The sequence below is a fragment of the Erpetoichthys calabaricus genome, chromosome 11 (assembly GCF_900747795.2).
Source record: "Erpetoichthys calabaricus chromosome 11, fErpCal1.3, whole genome shotgun sequence".
Taxonomy (NCBI): domain Eukaryota; kingdom Metazoa; phylum Chordata; class Cladistia; order Polypteriformes; family Polypteridae; genus Erpetoichthys; species Erpetoichthys calabaricus.
This window is the reverse complement of record NC_041404.2, coordinates 73,818,365-73,836,965: the sequence shown is the minus strand read 5'-3', so window position 1 is coordinate 73,836,965 and position 18,601 is coordinate 73,818,365. Positions and strand designations below refer to the sequence as shown.

At 38.9% G+C, this 18,601-nt stretch overlaps 1 protein-coding gene and 1 long non-coding RNA gene across 5 annotated transcripts in view; one reads left to right on the top strand and one right to left on the bottom strand.

Moving 5' to 3' along the window:
- LOC127529596 (uncharacterized) overlaps window positions 1–8,268 on the bottom strand; it is a 28,697-nt gene extending 20,429 nt beyond the window's left edge. The window contains exons 1-3 of one of the 2 annotated variants that reach the window (XR_007936214.1): window positions 8,139–8,268; window positions 3,851–3,883; window positions 2,477–2,731 (exon numbers count right to left, since the gene is read on the bottom strand). This is a non-coding gene — a long non-coding RNA (uncharacterized LOC127529596). Of the gene's footprint in view, window positions 1–2,476; window positions 2,732–3,850; window positions 3,884–8,138 lie in introns of those variants that run through there. The other variant, XR_007936213.1, reaches the window with a different exon arrangement.
- Window positions 8,235–18,601, top strand: part of idh3g (isocitrate dehydrogenase (NAD(+)) 3 non-catalytic subunit gamma) — a 29,633-nt gene continuing 19,266 nt past the window's right edge. The window contains exons 1-3 of one of the 3 annotated variants that reach the window (XM_028813353.2): window positions 8,235–8,352; window positions 13,779–13,826; window positions 17,946–17,957. In XM_028813353.2, the coding sequence (XP_028669186.1) occupies window positions 8,269–8,352; window positions 13,779–13,826; window positions 17,946–17,957 (144 nt within the window). In that variant the 5' untranslated portion in view covers window positions 8,235–8,268. Of the gene's footprint in view, window positions 8,353–13,778; window positions 13,827–17,945; window positions 17,958–18,012; window positions 18,192–18,601 lie in introns of those variants that run through there. The other 2 variants (XM_028813355.2, XM_051933591.1) reach the window with 2 other exon arrangements.

Genomic DNA, 18,601 nt, shown 5'->3' with positions numbered 1-18,601 from the left:
GCAATAAAAACACAAATTTTCCTATTAGTGCAAGTTTATGTATCTGAAATCAAAAAGGAAGATACTAAAAAAGTCAAAACTATAGCATTCATGGTTTAAAAAGAATTTCATCAATTTGCAAACCTAAACTATATATACGTCTCCCCAAATGGATAGCAATTTTATGAAGAAGATAAAGACTGTCATGAAGACATTTAAAATCTCTTTAAATATACTTTAAACATGTTCAGATTTCCAATAAGGTAGTAATGCTGTGACTGAAAACAGAGCTGAGATTAGAACAAAGAGGCATGGTGTTTCATCAGGATCTGAACTTGAAATTCCAGCACAAATGTGATTTTGTAAATTTGTAAAATGTGTATACTTACATTTTATACCTGCACTCATATTTGCACTTTTACCTGAGAATTCGTCACAGTGCTCTATGTCTGTACTGAGTGAAGAGCGCTATACAAAAATAAGCTGAATTGAATACAGGGAGCCCTACTCATAGGCCACGATGAGATCAGCAGTACAAGTACAACACAGTGCTTTAAAAAGTGAAGTGAGAGAAGTACAACATCCATCCATCCATCCATTATCCAGCCTCCTATATCCTAACTACAGGGTCATGGGAGTCTGCTGGAGCCAATCCCAGCCAACACAGAGCGCAAGGCAGGAATCAAACCCAGGGTAGGGTGGCAGCCCACCGCAGGGCGCACACACACACACATACACACCAAGCACATACTAGGGACAATTTAGAATCGCCAATGCACCTAACCTGGGAGGAAACCAGAGCACCTGGAGGAAACCCACACAGACACGGGGAGAACATGCAAACTCCACGCAGGGAGGACCCAGGAAACAAACCCAGGTCTCCTAACTGTGAGGCAGCAGCGCTACCCACTGCGCCACTGTGCCGCCAAAGTACAACATCTTACATTAATTCAAATAAATTTACACAAAACATAAAAATGAAGACAATGTAAAAATCTATATAGTAAATGGTGGTTATGATTCACCTGGATATGATTTTTTGTTAGACTGTTCTTGGTCCTAATACTGGCTGTACTGGGCATACTGTATATCAGATTTTTTTTGTATTTTAATTGTTTAATGATTCTCCGTTTATGTTACAACATTATGTTTGTGTTTATTTGGGATTTCAGTTTTCATAATATATTTTATATATCTGCACACTGGGTTAGTATGTGAAGGTATGATTGACACACATGAAAAGAATCAAATTGATATGAGAATAAATAGCCCCATCAACTCTGTGAAAGGATTTTATTAATCCAAAACGGCAAAAGCCCAGGTAGCTGTGGTAAATGTTGATATCAGGAAAACAATCTCTCTACGTAGTCACGTGTTAACAGATCTTCTGTGTTGCCTCAAGACGCCTCCCAGATGCTTCTTCTTCTCTTAGAGATCAACTAAACTCCTATGGGTGTAATCTTCTTTTTATGCAGCATCTCTCCAAGGCAGCAAAACTAAAAGGGGTTTGTCCCTCAAATCTTTTTTTTTTGGTTGCTCTTCTGGAAAGTGACTTTTCTGGATCTTTGGAGAAATCCAGTTTTCCTTCTTTGGTGTGTTCTTGACCACATGTATCCGGTTCCCTTGTGCAAAACAGCAAAATGGCCTTTGCAGTATCTGAAGTTATCGGCTATTCTTGTAGGTTCCCTTGTACTCAGTAAGGATAGTACATGAAGAACAGGGGTAAACTGGGACTATGTATTTTTGTACTGGATGGACACCAAATGTTCAAATAACTGCATAAATGATAATGTGCATTGTAGTAATGTTTATTACTTTCTTAAAATAAATAAAATAATCTTAAAAAAAAACTGCACTGTTACACTGACAGTGCTATGAGTATAAATATGTTAAAACACTGAGGTGACATGGTTTCCGGATTAGGTATTGACTGTGGCTCAAAGAAGGCCCTGAAGAAATAGGGATATTATAGATCAGTCACTGTGACTCAAATATAATACAAAAAGGTTATTTTATAGGTTTTTGTGGTGTGTTTTTGATTTTGAGGAGACGTATAATAATTTGTTCAAGTATAGGATTTGGAATAACTGTTATGGATTGGGAAAAAGAGATGACTATTGAAACTATAAGGTGGCGCCACTGAGCCTCAAATCACAGACACAGCAATGCCAGAGCACAATTCCAGGTTCACGTAAAAGATTTTTATTTGCTTCCACCACCTTCTTGCAGAAACACCAGCCACAATGCACAATTATAAATTCTCTTCTTCCATCTCCTTCAGAGTGGTACCAGCTGCCACCCAGCTTTGACTTATGTAAATATAGTGAGGCTGTGGGCTTTCTTTTAAATCTGACACGGAAATTGCTTCCAGTGTTATGTCCAGGTTGTCCGGAGCATTTCTGGGTTGTGTGGAAACCAGGGCAGTCCTCCCCGGCAGCACCCTCTGATGGTACCCAAAGACCTCAACAAGGCTGCATTTCCAGGCTCCAATTCCCATGCCACCCTGTGGCTGTCCTAATCGGGTTCAACCCTGAGGAACACTGCTACCTGTCATGTAGGGGAATGAACTTCTCTTGGTTTGCGGTTCACTCAGTCCATCCATTATCCGGGCAAGAATCCCTCCTTTATCCCAGCCAGGATGCCTGTCATTCCTCCATGGCACCCACACTATTTTGGTGGATTTTAAATTTTACTTCTGATAGAAGCATTCAGTTTACAAGTTCCTTTGACACATTCAGTGATATGGTAATACCTGATATGATACATTTGAAGAGTGTAGGTAGGCAGTCCTTCAATGTTCAACTTTATAATAAAAGATTAGCCTAAAACATACCATGTTAATGTGTTTTTATATGCTGAGTGCTGGGCACTATGGGAAGATGAGTGCAATTTAGATCATGAAGTACTGTATTTAAATTGCAGAAGCCAGTAAATGCAGTGAATAATAGCTCTGGGCTAATACAGTATATGCAGGTTCAATTCAATTTATTCCTTTAAGCTTGTTTCCTCTTACAGGAATAGTGTATTGTACTGAACATAACCCAATTTAAGAATCTGATTAATCAAAACTTAACCACATGGGAAGCAGCAGCCAATATTGACAGCATTGGGTACAAAGCAGGAACTAACCCTGTATGGGGCACCAGAAAAATACAGTATAGTAAAATTAAAACATAAAATGACTTGCAACAAAAACAAAAAAGACAAAGACAGCTAGGGACAGTGGCCCAGTTCACATCCCAGCCCAAGCACTGTCAGCGCGAGTCTGCTCTGTTACTGTATCTACTCTGCTATTTGTTAATTGTGATTCTTAGGAAATAAACAAAGGAGCAAATGCCACAGAAAAAGAGAGTCAATAGATAAATGACAAAAGAGAGCTAAGAATTTGGCAAAAAATGAATATTTCTTAATTTATTATTAATGCTACAGCTCTTTTCAAAATGCAGAATAACAAAAGACAAAAGGCCAGCCAATTAAATGATTTGATCAGTTTGAGGTAAAATGATTCACTGATCATGAAACCAGTTAGAACAAAAAACAGCAACCGCAGGAATCCCACAGGACTGGGACTGGAAATCATTGCTTTAAGCACGCTGTTAATGACAAACCTGCAACAGTTGTTTATATCCTGCAATTTACCCATTTTTATTACTGTGACTCTAATTACGGTTGAGATGAGAGCTTTACAGGGAATTATGCTCTCAGACTGTTCACTTTGTGTGGTATAAGTATAGGACACTGGAATTTAAGAAGCAAAGTTGTTGGTCCAAATTCTACTTCTAACTTGCTGTGAGATTTTTAGCAATTCACTTCATTTGCATGGGCTCCAATTTTAAAGAATATGTGCACTAGAAATCAAAAGGTTACACACCTTTATCGAAATTTCAGCTTTCATTGTTAAAATCTAAATTCAAGAAAGGTTATGTCAGGCTTTCATTCTCCTTTATAACAATTTGTAATCAAAAATACTTAATGTAGAAAAAATGGTTCATTAGGGCATGTAATTCTGTTCAGATTTAACTAATCACATTATAATTCAAATTATAAATGTTATACAAGTATTTTCTCCCAAAAATGAATATTCTACCTAGTATACTTTTTGCATTAAGATAATATTAATCCAAAACCATGTGGAAAAAGTCATATTGTTGAATGGGATTGAAGTAAAAATTTTCAAACTTAATTCTACATATGTGTTTGTCACAAAAAAAAAAAACAGAGACCAAAGAACAGAGTACCTTCTGTCCAACATGGTAAGAGTGGGATTGTGTTATAAGGTGTCTTCTCTGCACTTGGAGCTCTGGCTAGGATAAACAGGAAAATGAATTGTTTATAATGAGTACTAGGGGGGCAAGCCTCCTGGCGCCTTTGGTGCCCAACCCCCAGTTGTGGCCAGTCTGCCGCTCACGTTGTGAAGAAGAGGGTTGAACGCATGCCAAGGAGATGTGGTCGCTCCTCCAAAATCCCCTCTTAAATGGTGATACAATGGGAAACAAATAGTTTTTTTTTAACCTCCTTTTTTGCTCGATCAGCTGCTGGCTTGCTGCTGCTGCCGCACAACATGATCTGCATCTCGCACAGCGCTTCTAACATTTAAAAGCCTATACAGCAGCTGTCCTACTCTTTGTCTTTTATTTCCGGCCCCGGGCGAGGTTAAATCTCTTGGCACTCTTGGTTAAGTCTCATCTCGCGGGATGTGAGTTCTTGATATTTTTTAGTTTATAATTTAAAAATGGAATAAGAATCTGAAAATCTAACAACATCACATTAAAGTTCAATAAAATCTGAAAAGAATGGTACCAAACATTTATATGTAGGCTTTAAAACAAAACCTGATTTAAAGTGTGACAAAAAACATGACATAAAATCGTTGCACAAAATCGTTGCTCTTTTAGACTTAGGATTGTATATATATAGAGAGTAGATTTTGGAGTAAATCCTACTGCCTTTTGTCAGAAACCTGCGGTTAGAGAAGTATTTTGGTTTACTATGACAATGGTGTGAAGCACATGGCCAGCTATATTAAAAAAAAAGAAGAAGATCAAAGTCCAAGAATCGTTTAGGCAGAGGCCAGACCGCCATCCTACAGAAAACTTGTTGAGTTGTCTGCAGAGGGCTGAGCACAAGAAATCACGCCACAATTTGACTGAGTTTGAACTTCCTGTAAAGACGACTAGGATAACATGTCCACATCCAGGTGTGCTTAGTTAATAGAAAACTACATAAACAAACCAAATGCTGCCACCAAAGGAAACCATGCTTGTACAAAGTATTAGGTAAAGGCTCTATACACTTGGGCAACTAAAGCATTGATAGTCTTTTTTCGCTGCTATTTTTCCTTAAAATTATCCATTTGTTTTTAACTTAAATATTGCTGGCTGCAAGACTGTATTAAAATTAAAATGGCAACAAATGATTTAGCAGTTTCAGTTTTTTGATCAACAAAAGCTGACATTTTAGTAACTTTTGGTATCAACTATCCTTCCTTCATCCTTCCTTTTTCCAACCCCGCTGAATCCGAACACAGGGTCACAGGGGGTCTGCTGGAGCCAATCCCAGCCAACACAGGGCACAAAACAGGAACCAATCCCAGGCAGGGTGCCAACCCACTGCAGGACACACACACACACACACACACACACAAGGGACATTTTAGAATCGCCAATCCACCTAACCGGCATGTCTTTGGACTGTGGGAGGAAACCGGAGCACCCGGAGGAAACCCATGCAGACACGGGGAGAACATGCAAACTCCACGCAGGGAGGACTCGGGAAGAGAACCCAGGTCTCCTTACTGCGAGGCAGCAGCACTACCCACTGCGCCACCATGCCGCCCATATGAGACAATAGGAGGCAACAAAAAAGGATATGATTAAAGTGGAGCATATGATATTATTCATCTTGACTTTCAGAAAGCATTTGCTAATGTGGCACATGAGAGGTTGGCCATCAAACTAAAAGAAGTGGGAGTTCAGGGTGATGTTTATAGGTGGGTGCAGAATTGGCTGAGACACAGGAAGCAGAGGGTTATGGTGCAAGGAACCTCATCAGAATTGGCCAATGTTAAGAGTGGTGTTCCACAAGGGTCAGTGCTAGGGCTGCTGCCCTTTTTAATAAATAAAAATGATTTGAATAGGAATATAAGTAACAAGCTGGTTAAGTTTGCAGATGATACCAAGATAGGTGGATTAGCAGATAAGCTGGAATCCGTTATATCATTACAGAAGGACTTGGATCGCATACAGCTTGGGCAGATTTGTGGCAGATGAAATGTAATGTCAGTAAATGTAAAGTATTACTCGTAGGAAGTAAAAATGTTAGATTTGAATACACAATGGGCGGTCGGAAAATCTAGAGTACACCTTATGAAAAGGATTTAGGAGTCATAGTGGATTCTAAGCTATCAACTTCCAGACAGTATTCAGAAACCAATAAACACACAAACAGAATATTAGGTAATATAGCATGATGTGTGGAGTACACGTCCAAGGGGGTTATGCATAAGCTTTTTACGAATGCGCTGGTGAGGCCTCATCTGGAGTACTGTGTGCAGTTTTGGTCTCCAGGCTACAAAAAGGACATAGCAACATTAGAAAAGTTCCAGAAAAGAGTGACTAGGCTGTTTCCAGGGCTACAGGGGTTGAATTACGAGGAAAGATTAAAAGACAGTTTAATATACAGTTTAAGCAAAAGAAGATTAAGAGGTAACATGATTGAAGTGTTTAAAATTCTGAAGGGAATCAGTACAGTGGATCGAGACTGTTATTTTAAAATGAGTTCATCAAGAACACGGGGACACAATTGGAAACTTGTTAAGGGTAAATTTCTTTACACAAAGAATGACAGTAAGACTTTAGGGACTTTCAAAACTTGACTTGATATTTTTTTGGAAGAATAAGTGGGTAGGACTGGAGAGCTTTGTTGGGCTGAATGGCCTGTTCTCATCTAGATTGTTCTAATGTTCTACTGTAGTGATGTAATTTGGATAGATTGCTGCTCGGGTTGGATTATACAGAATAACAACAAGTAGTTGATGGTCTCCTTCCTGCATTGAACCTAAAGCTGCTGGAGCAAGGTGTCCACCCCATGACCTTAATTAAATTAGGTCAGTCATTGTCCAACCCACTATATCCTAACACAGGGGTCTGCTGGTGCCAATCCCAGGCAACACAGGGTGCAAAGCAGGAACAAATCCTGGGCAGGGAGCCTGCCCACCGCAGGACACACACACACACACCAAGTATAAACTAGGGACAATTTAGGATCGCCAATGCACCTAACCTTGGGACTGTGGGAGGAATACGGAGCACCCAGAGGAAACTCATGCAGACACGCAACATGTCTGGGGTAGCGAACCTAGGTCTCCTTACTGCGAGGCAGTTGCGCTACCACTGCGCCACCCAATTAAATTAGGTGGCTTTGAAAATTAAAATTTAAGGAAGTTTAAAAATATACTAGGTGAGGTGTAAATAGTACAAAGTTTTATTAATGCCAAATCTTAAAACTAACATTCCCTACTGCCTTTGATTACTAGTCAAGATTAATGATAGAAGCAAGCATGTACAATTGGTAGCTACCGACTGACTCATCCCTCTGTCCATCTATGTTCTAAACAACGTATCTATTTTGGAGTCTTAGGGATCCAGTGTTTTTCCCACGCAAGGAGGCTAGCGACCCTGAAGGGTGTACCAGATCACTGAAGCAGACACTACTTCATGCACTCATAATAACGTACAACTGGAGAATGTATGTAACATTCACATTTAATACTTTTGACAGGATAAGGGAAACTAGTCGTATAGTGCACGAGACAGCTGGAACAAAGGTGAAATGTATCAATGATTATAGTAGGTACACTGTTAGGAGGTAAAAGATTCAGTTCAGGAAAGCTAAAAATGCAGTGTAAAATTTTAATTTCTTCAGGAATAATATACCTTATATACCTGAAGAAAATCTGCTTGGAATGTGTGATTTAAACGAAAGTGCCACGCTATGTTGTTTCGGGTAATTAATTATTAGTTTCGTTGAAAATGGTTGCCAAACGTTGATATCTATAGAGCTACGATCGCTCTGGATTCGTCAAACTACAAGCAACGAGTCTTCGCCGCGTGCGGCCGTTTGCTAAGAGAAAAAAATAAATTAAGTCAACGTTGTCTGACTTTCCCTCCTCTTCCTTAGGGGGCGCGTTAGCCGTCACTGTTCCTTAAGCGTGTGACTCCTTCATGCCGATCTAGTTTTCCTGTCCTACTGACGATTTCGCGCGTCTCTTCCGCACTCTCCGATTCCAACATGTCGCCGTCCTCGTCAATGCTGATGATGTCTAAGCTGCTGAAGCCAGTTTTCTTGCAGAGCCGTGTCGTGAACTTAGCACAAGTAAGAACTTCCAGTTGTTTTTAGTCGAAACAGATCTCCATGTTAAATACGCGTCAAGATTCGCCTTTGCTTAGATCATTAATTTGCAGAGAAAGTCACATTGCACACCTTGGCGAGATGCTCTTGTGTGATGTTTGGAGGTGATCCGCTGGTGGGCGGGGCCGCAGTTAGGTCATGATTGGTTACAGTGCTTGTCAAGCACATCGTTGGGTCTGTAATGCAGTGGAGGAGCGCAATGTTAAAATCCTTGTGCAATGCCCCCAATCCTGGCACCTTTGTGGGTTTGACATTTAATCCGTTTACACTTGATAAGCGGACAGAAGTAAACCGAATGGCAGTTTTTTCAGCCCGCTAAATCCGATTCAGGCTTGGTTGAGGCTGAACAGCATATTAGCTTTTGTTAGTAACTTGACCCGATTCCTGTCAGTTTGCAGTTTGCTCATTCACTGGAGTGTCAGTTGTACAGTACTCATTTCAAGTCAAGTCTGTTGTTATTTGTACATATTACAGCGAAATGTGTGCCTCAGAACAGGCAGAAGTACAATACAATAATAAAAAATAAGGTACTCGTGTGTTATTAACCCTGTCACTCAACCCAGATAGCATTTGTGGAGAACTAAGCTTATCAACGATGACCCTTTCGGTGTTATACTTAACGACATTAGAAACTTCGCGACAGAAGTAATGTTTCAAAAATAATTAAAAATTTAATTTTACGTATTCTTGTTTTTGTTTTGTAAATAAACGAATGTAAAAAACTATGAAGTTTTTCTTTTGCCTGCCTGTGGCGGAGTTATAACACCAACATTAAAAAGTGTACTTAGCATGCAACATATACTGTATACAGTAATGCAAATCATTAGGGACACTTGCACACCTGCTTATCTATGCAATGACCTTATTCGCCAATCATGTGGCAGCAGCAAAGTGCACAACATTGATGCAGATAGAGATCAGGAGCTTCTGACAATGTTTACACAAAATACCAGAATGGGGAAAACATGTGATCTCCCTGATTTCAACTGTGGCATGACTGTTAGTGCCAGAGGGGAAAGTCAGAGTGTTTCTATAACTGCTGATCTCTTGGTATTTTCATGCACAACACTCTCAGAAGAGTTTACAGTACTCAGAATGGTGTGGAAACAAACAAAAAAAAACATCCAGTGAGTGGCAGAGGTGAGAGGAGAATGGCCAGACTGGTTCGAGTTGACAGAAAGCATACAGTATCTCAGATAATCACTCTACAACTGTGGCAAATAGAAAAGCATCTCAGAAAGCACAACACTTTCAACTTATAGCTGGATGGGGTACAGCAGCAGAAAACCACATCCGGCTCCACTCCTGTTGACCAAGAACAGAAAGTGTTGGCTGCAGTGGGCACAGGCTCACCAAAACTGGATGGTTGAAGACTGGAAAAAATATAGCCTTGTTCTGATGAATCTCGAATTCTGATGAGGTACACAGATTGTAGGGTCAGAATTTGCCACCCACAGCATGAATTCAGATACTCAACGTGCCTTGTGCAGCACTCAGCCTGGTGGTGATGACGTAATGGTGTAGGGAATGTTTTCTTGGTGCACTTTGGGCACATCAATGCCAACCAATTATCGCTTGAAATTCATGGCATATTTGAATATTGTTGTTAACCATGTGCATCCCTTCATGGCCACAATTGCCTCATCTTCTAATGGCTACTTCCAGCAAGATTATGCTCCATGTCACAAAGCAAGAGTCGTCTCAAACTGGTTTCATTAATATGATAATGAGCTTGGTGTTCTTCAATGAATTTCCAATGAATGCATCTGAATTCAACAGAACACCTTTGGGGTGTCATAGAACAGGAGATTCACAGCATGAATGCTCAAATGATAAATCTGTAAAAATTGCATGAAGCAGTCATGTCAACATGTAACAAAAGGTCAAAGAAATGTTTACAGCAACTTGTGGAATTAACGCCTTTTGAGAGCAAAGTAAGGCCCTTCCCAGTATTACTAGAGTGTTCCTAATAATTTGATCAGTTAGTGTATTTGCAAGTATTATCAATTTATACATACTGTTTGTTATGTCACAGTATTTGAATCCTCGTGATTGACTATTAACTTTTTGATTTGTGGCCGGAAATTGTCCCTGAATCTGCCAGTGGGAGTGCCAGTGGTCCTGTATCGACAATTGTGCATTTTAGGGAGCAAGGTGATGCTTAGTAAAGTACGTGTAGAATCTGAATCTCTAGTTCCATTCACCATTAATGACTGACAGTAAAACATTACACTAAATTAGCACTTTACGCTCCACACTCCAGCTGCCTTTAGAGATGCTTAGCTTCAGATCTCCTCAACTGTGACTGCTAGTGTTGTAAATCAATCATTCACAGTCAACTCTGATATTCCTCAGTTGTACCCGACAAGTCATTTTATTTAACTAATGTTTTTATAAGTGCAGTATATCAGTAATGAGTTCTGAAGTTGTGGCCATTTCTCTTCTTGTAAAAAAAACAGAGTAAAAGTAGAAATGGGAATATATAGCAACATAACCGGCAGCCGGCAAGTATTGCTTCTCTGTGTATCCAGGTTTTGTAACATGCTTGTTCCCATCACCATCCCTACATCCAGCACACTTTAGGGTGGTCCAAAAAAAGTCAGTGATTCAAGTTCTCCACTAGGCTAGTTTTATTCCTTATCTCTCTATTATAATGAAAAAGTCTTGGGAGACGACACTTTTTATCCTGCGATGAGATGTGATGTTTTGAAGACAGACAGTTTCACCTCCTGCGAGACGAGACTTTGTGCCAAGAGATTTAACCATTCCTGGGGCCGGAAATAAAAGACAAAGAGTAGATGACAAAGTAGAACATCTTAAAGAATTAAAAAACGCTGGCGCAATACACATGCAGAGCAGGTTAGAGATAATAGAAGTATGAAAATTTGAAAGTCTCAAAAAAATGATAGTAAAGATCACATTAGAGCAAACAGATGGAAATTATTACTCGGTGAAATATCGGAACAGCGAGAAGAGATCGATTATATTGTTCAAATTTAAACTTTAAGTCGGAGACTTGTAGATTGTCTAATTCGTGTTGCCATCAGGGAAAAGTAGTGTAGAAGCGTATCCGCGAGAATTAAATGATTTGTTGTTTGATGAAATTGAAATCCTACGAGAGAAAATTTCAAGCCCCGCGAAACAAGACTTTATGCAAAGAGATTTGAAAAAGTCCTGCCCACATAACCACGCAAACAGTTCAATCATTTCTCATTTGTGTGAATGCTATTGTCAGACACAGTTCATTTAGAGAGAAAGAAACGATATTCACTCATGACCAGTTATACGTTGCGTTGTCACGATGTAATTCCAAACACAGAATCAAAATTCAATGCGATACTGATGAAACGGTAAAAGCGAAAAGAGATTGAATATTTGGACATAGGTGATATGACAGAAGTATGTAGATATTGTTTGGCTTTAAACTTTAAGTCGGAGACTTGTAGATCATTTAATTCGTGTTGCCATCAGGGAAAAGTAGTGTCTCTTCCCAATATCCGCGAGAATTAAAAGTTTTGTTGTTTGAGAGTGGCAGAGACGCAAAAGTTGCTGGCACATAGCGCAGGCAGAGGGGTTGGTGAGCGAAGCGAGCATGGGGCAAAGCCCCCTAGTCATATTTATATCAAACACACAATATTTAGTAAAAACAACATTTAGAGGTCACTTCTTTTGGCAGTGTTTATTTCACCTGAATTGAGCAGCAGACAGCTGTTCCACACTTGTGGGTCCACAATGTTAGCATTGTCTTTGATGAGGCTGGAAAACTCTTGCAATGGTTTGTGGCCAATTGAAGAATAACCTGTTTCTGCTCCTTCTGCTTTGTCATTATCTCTTTGTACTTTTCAATGAGACTTATTCCGCTTTTAGCTGCGTTGTTCACTAATGTCGTGCATGCTGTTCTGGTGTTTTCTTGAGAAACAACTGAGACCTTTCTCCATAATAACATCAAAGAAGGATGTTGTTCTTTCAGTTTTACCTGATTCTCCAACTTCTGCTGTTCAGATTCATTTGTCATCTTAAGATGTTGAGAAATGTCAGGTAATGGTAGCCACTGCAGGCTTTGCACCATCTTTCCCTTTATTTTTGTGAGACTCTTTCATCAAAGAAGGCTAAGCCTGTCAAGTGTTTGGTTAAAAAGACAGAGGTGCCTTGATAATACTGCGTAGGCATTACTGGCAAAAGCCTTGTTTGGGTAAGTGTTAAAAAGTGATAAAAATGTGATGTCATTGAAAGGAGCTTGGTGCTTCATTCCAGTGTCTGACATTAAAAAGACTGGAAACCCAATCAAAATCTGTGATAAACTTTGATTCATGTGCAGTCGTGCTGATCTGAGCCTTAAAAAGGAATATTTTCAATGCATAAATGCCTTTTTCCATGGACCTGTGGTGATGTGTTGGACCTGGAGCTGAAATGACTCCCTGTCTTTGTGTACACCAGAAAAGAAGACAGGCAAACACAGAAAATCCGGATAATCGTCCCTTAGCTGGCAAGTAGTCAAGTATTTCATGCTGCCGTTACTGGGTCCTCAAAGAGGCCATCAGTAGCTACAGCATATGTATCTTGATTTATTGGCAGCCATTCTTTCTGAAATTACTTCAGCAGCACAGTTGACAGGCTTTCTGTTTCACCAAGTCAACATGAGAAGATGTTTAACAGTACTACTTCCATGACATGATGATGACATGCAGTCGGGACCATTTCAGTTCCTACAGCTTGTTCATTTCTAATGCATGCTCCTTTATGGAAATCCTGTGTTGGTGGCTGTTGCATGTGCAATGACATACCAGATGTGAAATTTTTGACAGTTTTTATAGGCAATGGTCATTATTAGATACTTCTAATAATTTTTGTGTAGGCTGTGTATAAACCAGAAATAAAACAGAAACTCCTACGGACTACTAGAATGTTCCCAAAACTCCTGCTTAAGACTACAATGTTCTGAAAACTTCCCCTTACTACTAGAATATTCTGGGAACTCCACCTTAATGCTAGAATGTTTTTTTTTTTTACTAATCACTTAGCCAGGTAAGAATCCTGTGCAAGAGTATAAATGTAGTAACAATACCAATAAAATGTTCAGAATGGAACAACCTCTAAATGTAACACAATCAGGCCAGAATTTCACAGGTAAGCAAGCTATCCCTACTGGGCAAAAATAAGCCTTGTGGAGAAATGATTGTACAGACATCAGCTCATTCCATTGGTTTGTGGACCACCCTAAAGCATATAGCAACGGCAAAGATGTAGCAAAGTGGCTCATCAGTAAGTTTGTCCGTTTTGTAAGCACATTACGAGAAAAAAGTTGCTGTCAACCTGCTGGAGTTTTTGAAAGCCTATCATCGCTTCAAGCGCTACGCTGTTTCATGGGGGAAACTGTTTCTGTTTTATAGGTGCTTGGTGTTCCTTTTTCCAGTCAGCATGGAAAAACAGTTTTCACTGTAAGTATAAATACTTTTTTTTTTCTTGCTGAAATATTCCTGAGGAACAGTTCCAATATTGTGTGAACAAATGTGGTTTAAATTACAGCAAGTGGCTTTGAGTTGAACTGACTACAACACAGGGGTGTCTTCAGTGAAAAACAGAGCCATCCATGTTCAGTCATGTGCTTATGTCCATTGTGGATTACAATACTTGTGTACATGAGCACTGCACTGCACAGATGAACACATACAGAGATCTAAAATACAGTTTTAGGAATCACTGCAAAATGACCCCAACAATCTTGTGGTGGTTTGCTTCAAAATTTCCAATGTGGCTCACAAAGTGTGCAAAAGGGTACAGGAAAAATGAATTGTAATGACCAATTTTGCACATTTTATGTGCATTATTTTTAATCTCAGTTCATTTTACTTTCACTCTGGTTTCTTTACTGTACTACTCTGGATTCAGTTTAGAGTCGTGCCATAAACCAGTACACACACTCTGGTTTGCATGAATGTGTGTGTATTGGGTTTGTGTAATGTATGTGTCATTCAAATTAACAGCAAATTGCAATAACTTCATTGAAATCATCATTAGACCTGGGAACCCTCAAGCTGGATATGTGGAAGACCACTTGAGATCTAGAAGTTTCTCTCTTATATTTAGAGAAAAGCCAAGCAAAATGACACCTTTTATTGGCTAACTAGAAAGATTACAATATGCAAGCTTTCGAGGCAACTCAGGCCCCTTCTTCAGGCAAGATCAGAAGGGGCCTGAGTTGCCTCGAAAGCTTGCATATTGTAATCTTTCTAGTTAGCCAATAAAAGGTGTCATTTTGCTTGGCTTTTCTCTACATTCATAATGGCTAACACGGTACAACACCCTAGTACTCTCTTATATTTAGAGAAACAATGCTTTAGTAGCTTAATCCAACAACAAACTGTTTCAGAATTATATATTTCCTTTACAACAGAAATGTGATCACGGGTGCTAAGGAGAGAAATTTACCAAAATGCAAGCTGGTGTAACACATTGTAAAGTAATAATTTTGTGGTGACAGCCTTGGATTATAGTAGCAGTTTAGTATTGTGTTCATATTCATTACATTTGCAGTGGGTCTTTGTACATAACGACAAAACTGTGCATCATCTTTTTTCCTCTGTTACTTACATGCCGATGTATTACTTTAAATTTCAGGTGCGTGTATATTAATTTTCTGTCTGTATATTATAGTTGCATTTCTTTAAGTGTTAGAAAGCTTGGGGCCTTTTCTTACTTGTGGATGCAGAAGATGGTCATGAGTGTACTCAGAATGTTCTTAAGATATGCATATTTGCGCCAAGTGCGCACAGACTACAACAAGTCTCTGTCAGACTCTTCTAGGTTTGCCAAACACAATGACTATTGGATAGTTAGTTAAAAAGATCTATTTATTTACTTGAGTTGATCACTTTTGTGAAACTGTGCAATTTAAATGTGAAGAAAGTGTGCATGCTACTCAAGATGACACTTGCAGTTTGCTACTGCAGGGGTGATGGAGTGAAATGTTCTTTTGTGGCAAACGTCGAGTTCTTTGATATGAACAGAGTCATATTTGAATGTTGAAGAATATTGCTCCAGGCTATAGACTAGGAGTGTGACACTAATTTAGGTAAATACAGCAGCTATTCCCTTCACCAGATCTTGATCAAGTCAAGTGTCCATGAACAGAAAAGGAATAGGTTATTCGGAGATCTGCCACCAGCTGATTTGAAACAACTCTGGGCCACCCTGATATTGATAACAATGATCCGCACAATGGAAGTTATGTTGAGTCTTGTCTTGATGATTTAAGGCACTTCTGAGGGTGAATGTAGGGACCAACTCACTGTTGAGTAGGAAAGGATGTTCAGTGTATAACAATTTAATTTACTATATTTAACAGTTTTTACTTTGATCTTCTTCTTTCAGCTGCTCCCATTAGGGGTTGCCACAGTGAATCATCCAAAATTGTTGTCCGCATATTGATTTGGCAAAATTTTACACAGAGTGCCCTTCCTGATGTAACCCTCCCCATTTATTCGGGCTTGGGACCGGCATGAAGAAACACACTGGTTTGTGCATCCCTTGTGGCTGGGTTAACACTTTTTACTTTGATAACTAGGGTATTTTTTTCCTTCGTAAGGAGATCTGTGTATTCTTTAGGGGGCATGTTTCTGAGAAAGGGATCTTATGCTTGTAATCATAGCTAAATCATCCCCTAAAATATGCACAGTCAAGTACAAGAGAAAAAAAATTAACTCCACTTGACTACTTAGGGGATGTTTGCTACAACTCTACATGTCACTAGATATGTGGGGCATCAGTTTTATAATGGAAGATGTCATGGGAGTCATCCTTGGTAAGACTGCGCCACTTTTTAGGTGTCTTAACTTTGTAAAAGTAAACGGTAGACGTGTGAGAGACTTTAGCTTTTAAGTAGCACAATTTCAGTTCAGATTCTGGTGTTGACTTAGTATTACCAATTGCGAGTTTAGTGTTGCTCATTCGTTATTGATCTCTGTGACTTCCAAACTTTATGATACACTATTAAAAAGGACAGTTGTGACCCACTTGCTGTTATTGGTACTTACAGATTTAATGTCAGCTATGAGTATGAAATATTTAGCATTATTATTATTTTATTATATTTTTTTTTATGAGACTGCTTAGAGCTCTTATACTCGTATAGTTTGAAGATAAGTGAGGGCTGACATTGAGGACACAGTCACACTTAAATTGAATGTGTGGCAGGGATGGCCCCTTAACATTCTTATTGAGGTGGCATGCTCAGATTGACTTTGTCTTCTATATTCAGAGGGCACAGAACTGAACTGTTTGAGAGACCATATCCTGTTTATAGTACTAGACAAAAGTCAATTGGACCCGTTTAATTAAGTCAAACAGTCCTTCTCTGCTCCCTGTCCCTCTCTGTCACAAAGGACTCTGTCAGATTTGCATTTCAAAATGTATGGAATTCATTAAACATCTATCAAATGTGAACAAAGGTAGAACATACACACTGTGGTTACATAACCATTGTGGCCAAAGTCCGTCTGGAGATAGTTGTTAACACTCCAAATGCTTTGAGCAACGTAGTTTTTCATTGCAGCGAGAAATCATCATTGACAACTGCAGTGGCATCATTATACTTCACTATGTGGCACTGTTTTGAAAAAAATTGTGGAGCCGACTTCTTTTGCGACTCCTACAGTCGCTGCCATGCTTGTAAAAGAAGCTTCAGTTCAGATTCCTACACTTGCTGAGCCAACTCGTATTATATGATCTAATACCCACTTATCATCTTTTCATTTCTATTATGAAAATAGATTTTATATATTGACCATTCAGCAATGCATATAAGAAACTAGATTTAACAGAGGGCCTGCAATCATTGTATCTCCAATGGATTTTGAAATGCTCTGAGAAAGTACAGTGTCCTAGTTGTGCACAGAAATTGAGTAATGCTTGCATGGTTTTTAATTCAGTTTCGCATAAGCTGGCATTGTTTTCAAAGACAGAAGCGCATGTATACGTCTGCTGGATCTAAATACCAAGGAATGAACTACATTGGATATGTTACAATGAGAAAACTTTGGTGCAGACCTGGTTTCCATCTTCTTAGATGACATGGTTGTTCACTACTATACTCATCCAAAGACAATTCTTCTGTATATAATCTTAAGTATGTACTACCATTTCAAAATGTGGAAGAATTATTGACCTTGTGTTGTAGAGTCCCGGTTAGCTGAAAGGTTGTTGTGTAAAGACACCAGGTATGTATCGTCTCACTCAGGCAAGCTGTGGCTATGTCAGCTGTATGTGTATATGAAAATTGTAATATTTCCTGGTATGTGATTAGTCTTTACCTGTTCACATTAATTACTGGTGCTAATAGAATCTTTAAATAGTACTTACACAAGCTTTCTGTCAATCGGGACATTCCTCTTAACTTTTGCTTGATTGCATTTTGTCCCTCAAATAAGATATTTTCAGATGTGCATGCTGCTTGTAGACAAGGTTTGCTGTGTTAGATGCATGGTGTGTAAGAAATTAACCTTATCTCATTTTTCTCCCTCATGTTCACTCCCTTAATTCCCTGCTCATGTGGCATCCAGTCTCAAATTATTGTAAGTATGGCATTTTCACTTCAGTAATGTTTCCTTTTTGTGCTGGGGACCACAGTGCAGGTGTTAACCATGTTAAGGTGCTTACTTATAGTAACGCTGGCAGGCAACATGACTGAAAAGAGAAGGACATCACTGCTGCAGTCTGGTCATCTTGTTACACCTGACCCATTTGACTCTCAATTCTGGAGTCAAAATGAAACAATTTGGATGATTTACGCTTCCCAATACTACTTGGTATTTACTTATTTTTTTGAATGTTTGCCATAAAATAGACATAAAAACTGAATAATATGAATCGATTTCAAGTTTAACAGTATGACCAGATATATACAGATGCAGTCTCTGACAATTTGGCAAATACAGCATGTTTTAAATATATCAATGGTGTTATCAAGAATTCTGCAGAACTTAAGTGAAATCTGCCCATCCATTAATTTTTTGATATGTAAATTATTCATAATATGAATATTTGACTTTTTTATGCTTTTATTTTTTATGTCCATTTTAAAACTTAATCAATTTTACTTCACGGCTTTTTCATTAAATATTTTTATATGTTCATTTCCTAACCACATGACTCTCAACTAGTGTCAGAATGAAAATGACTTCTGTTTTAAATACATATGCTTTAATTATGCAAGTGC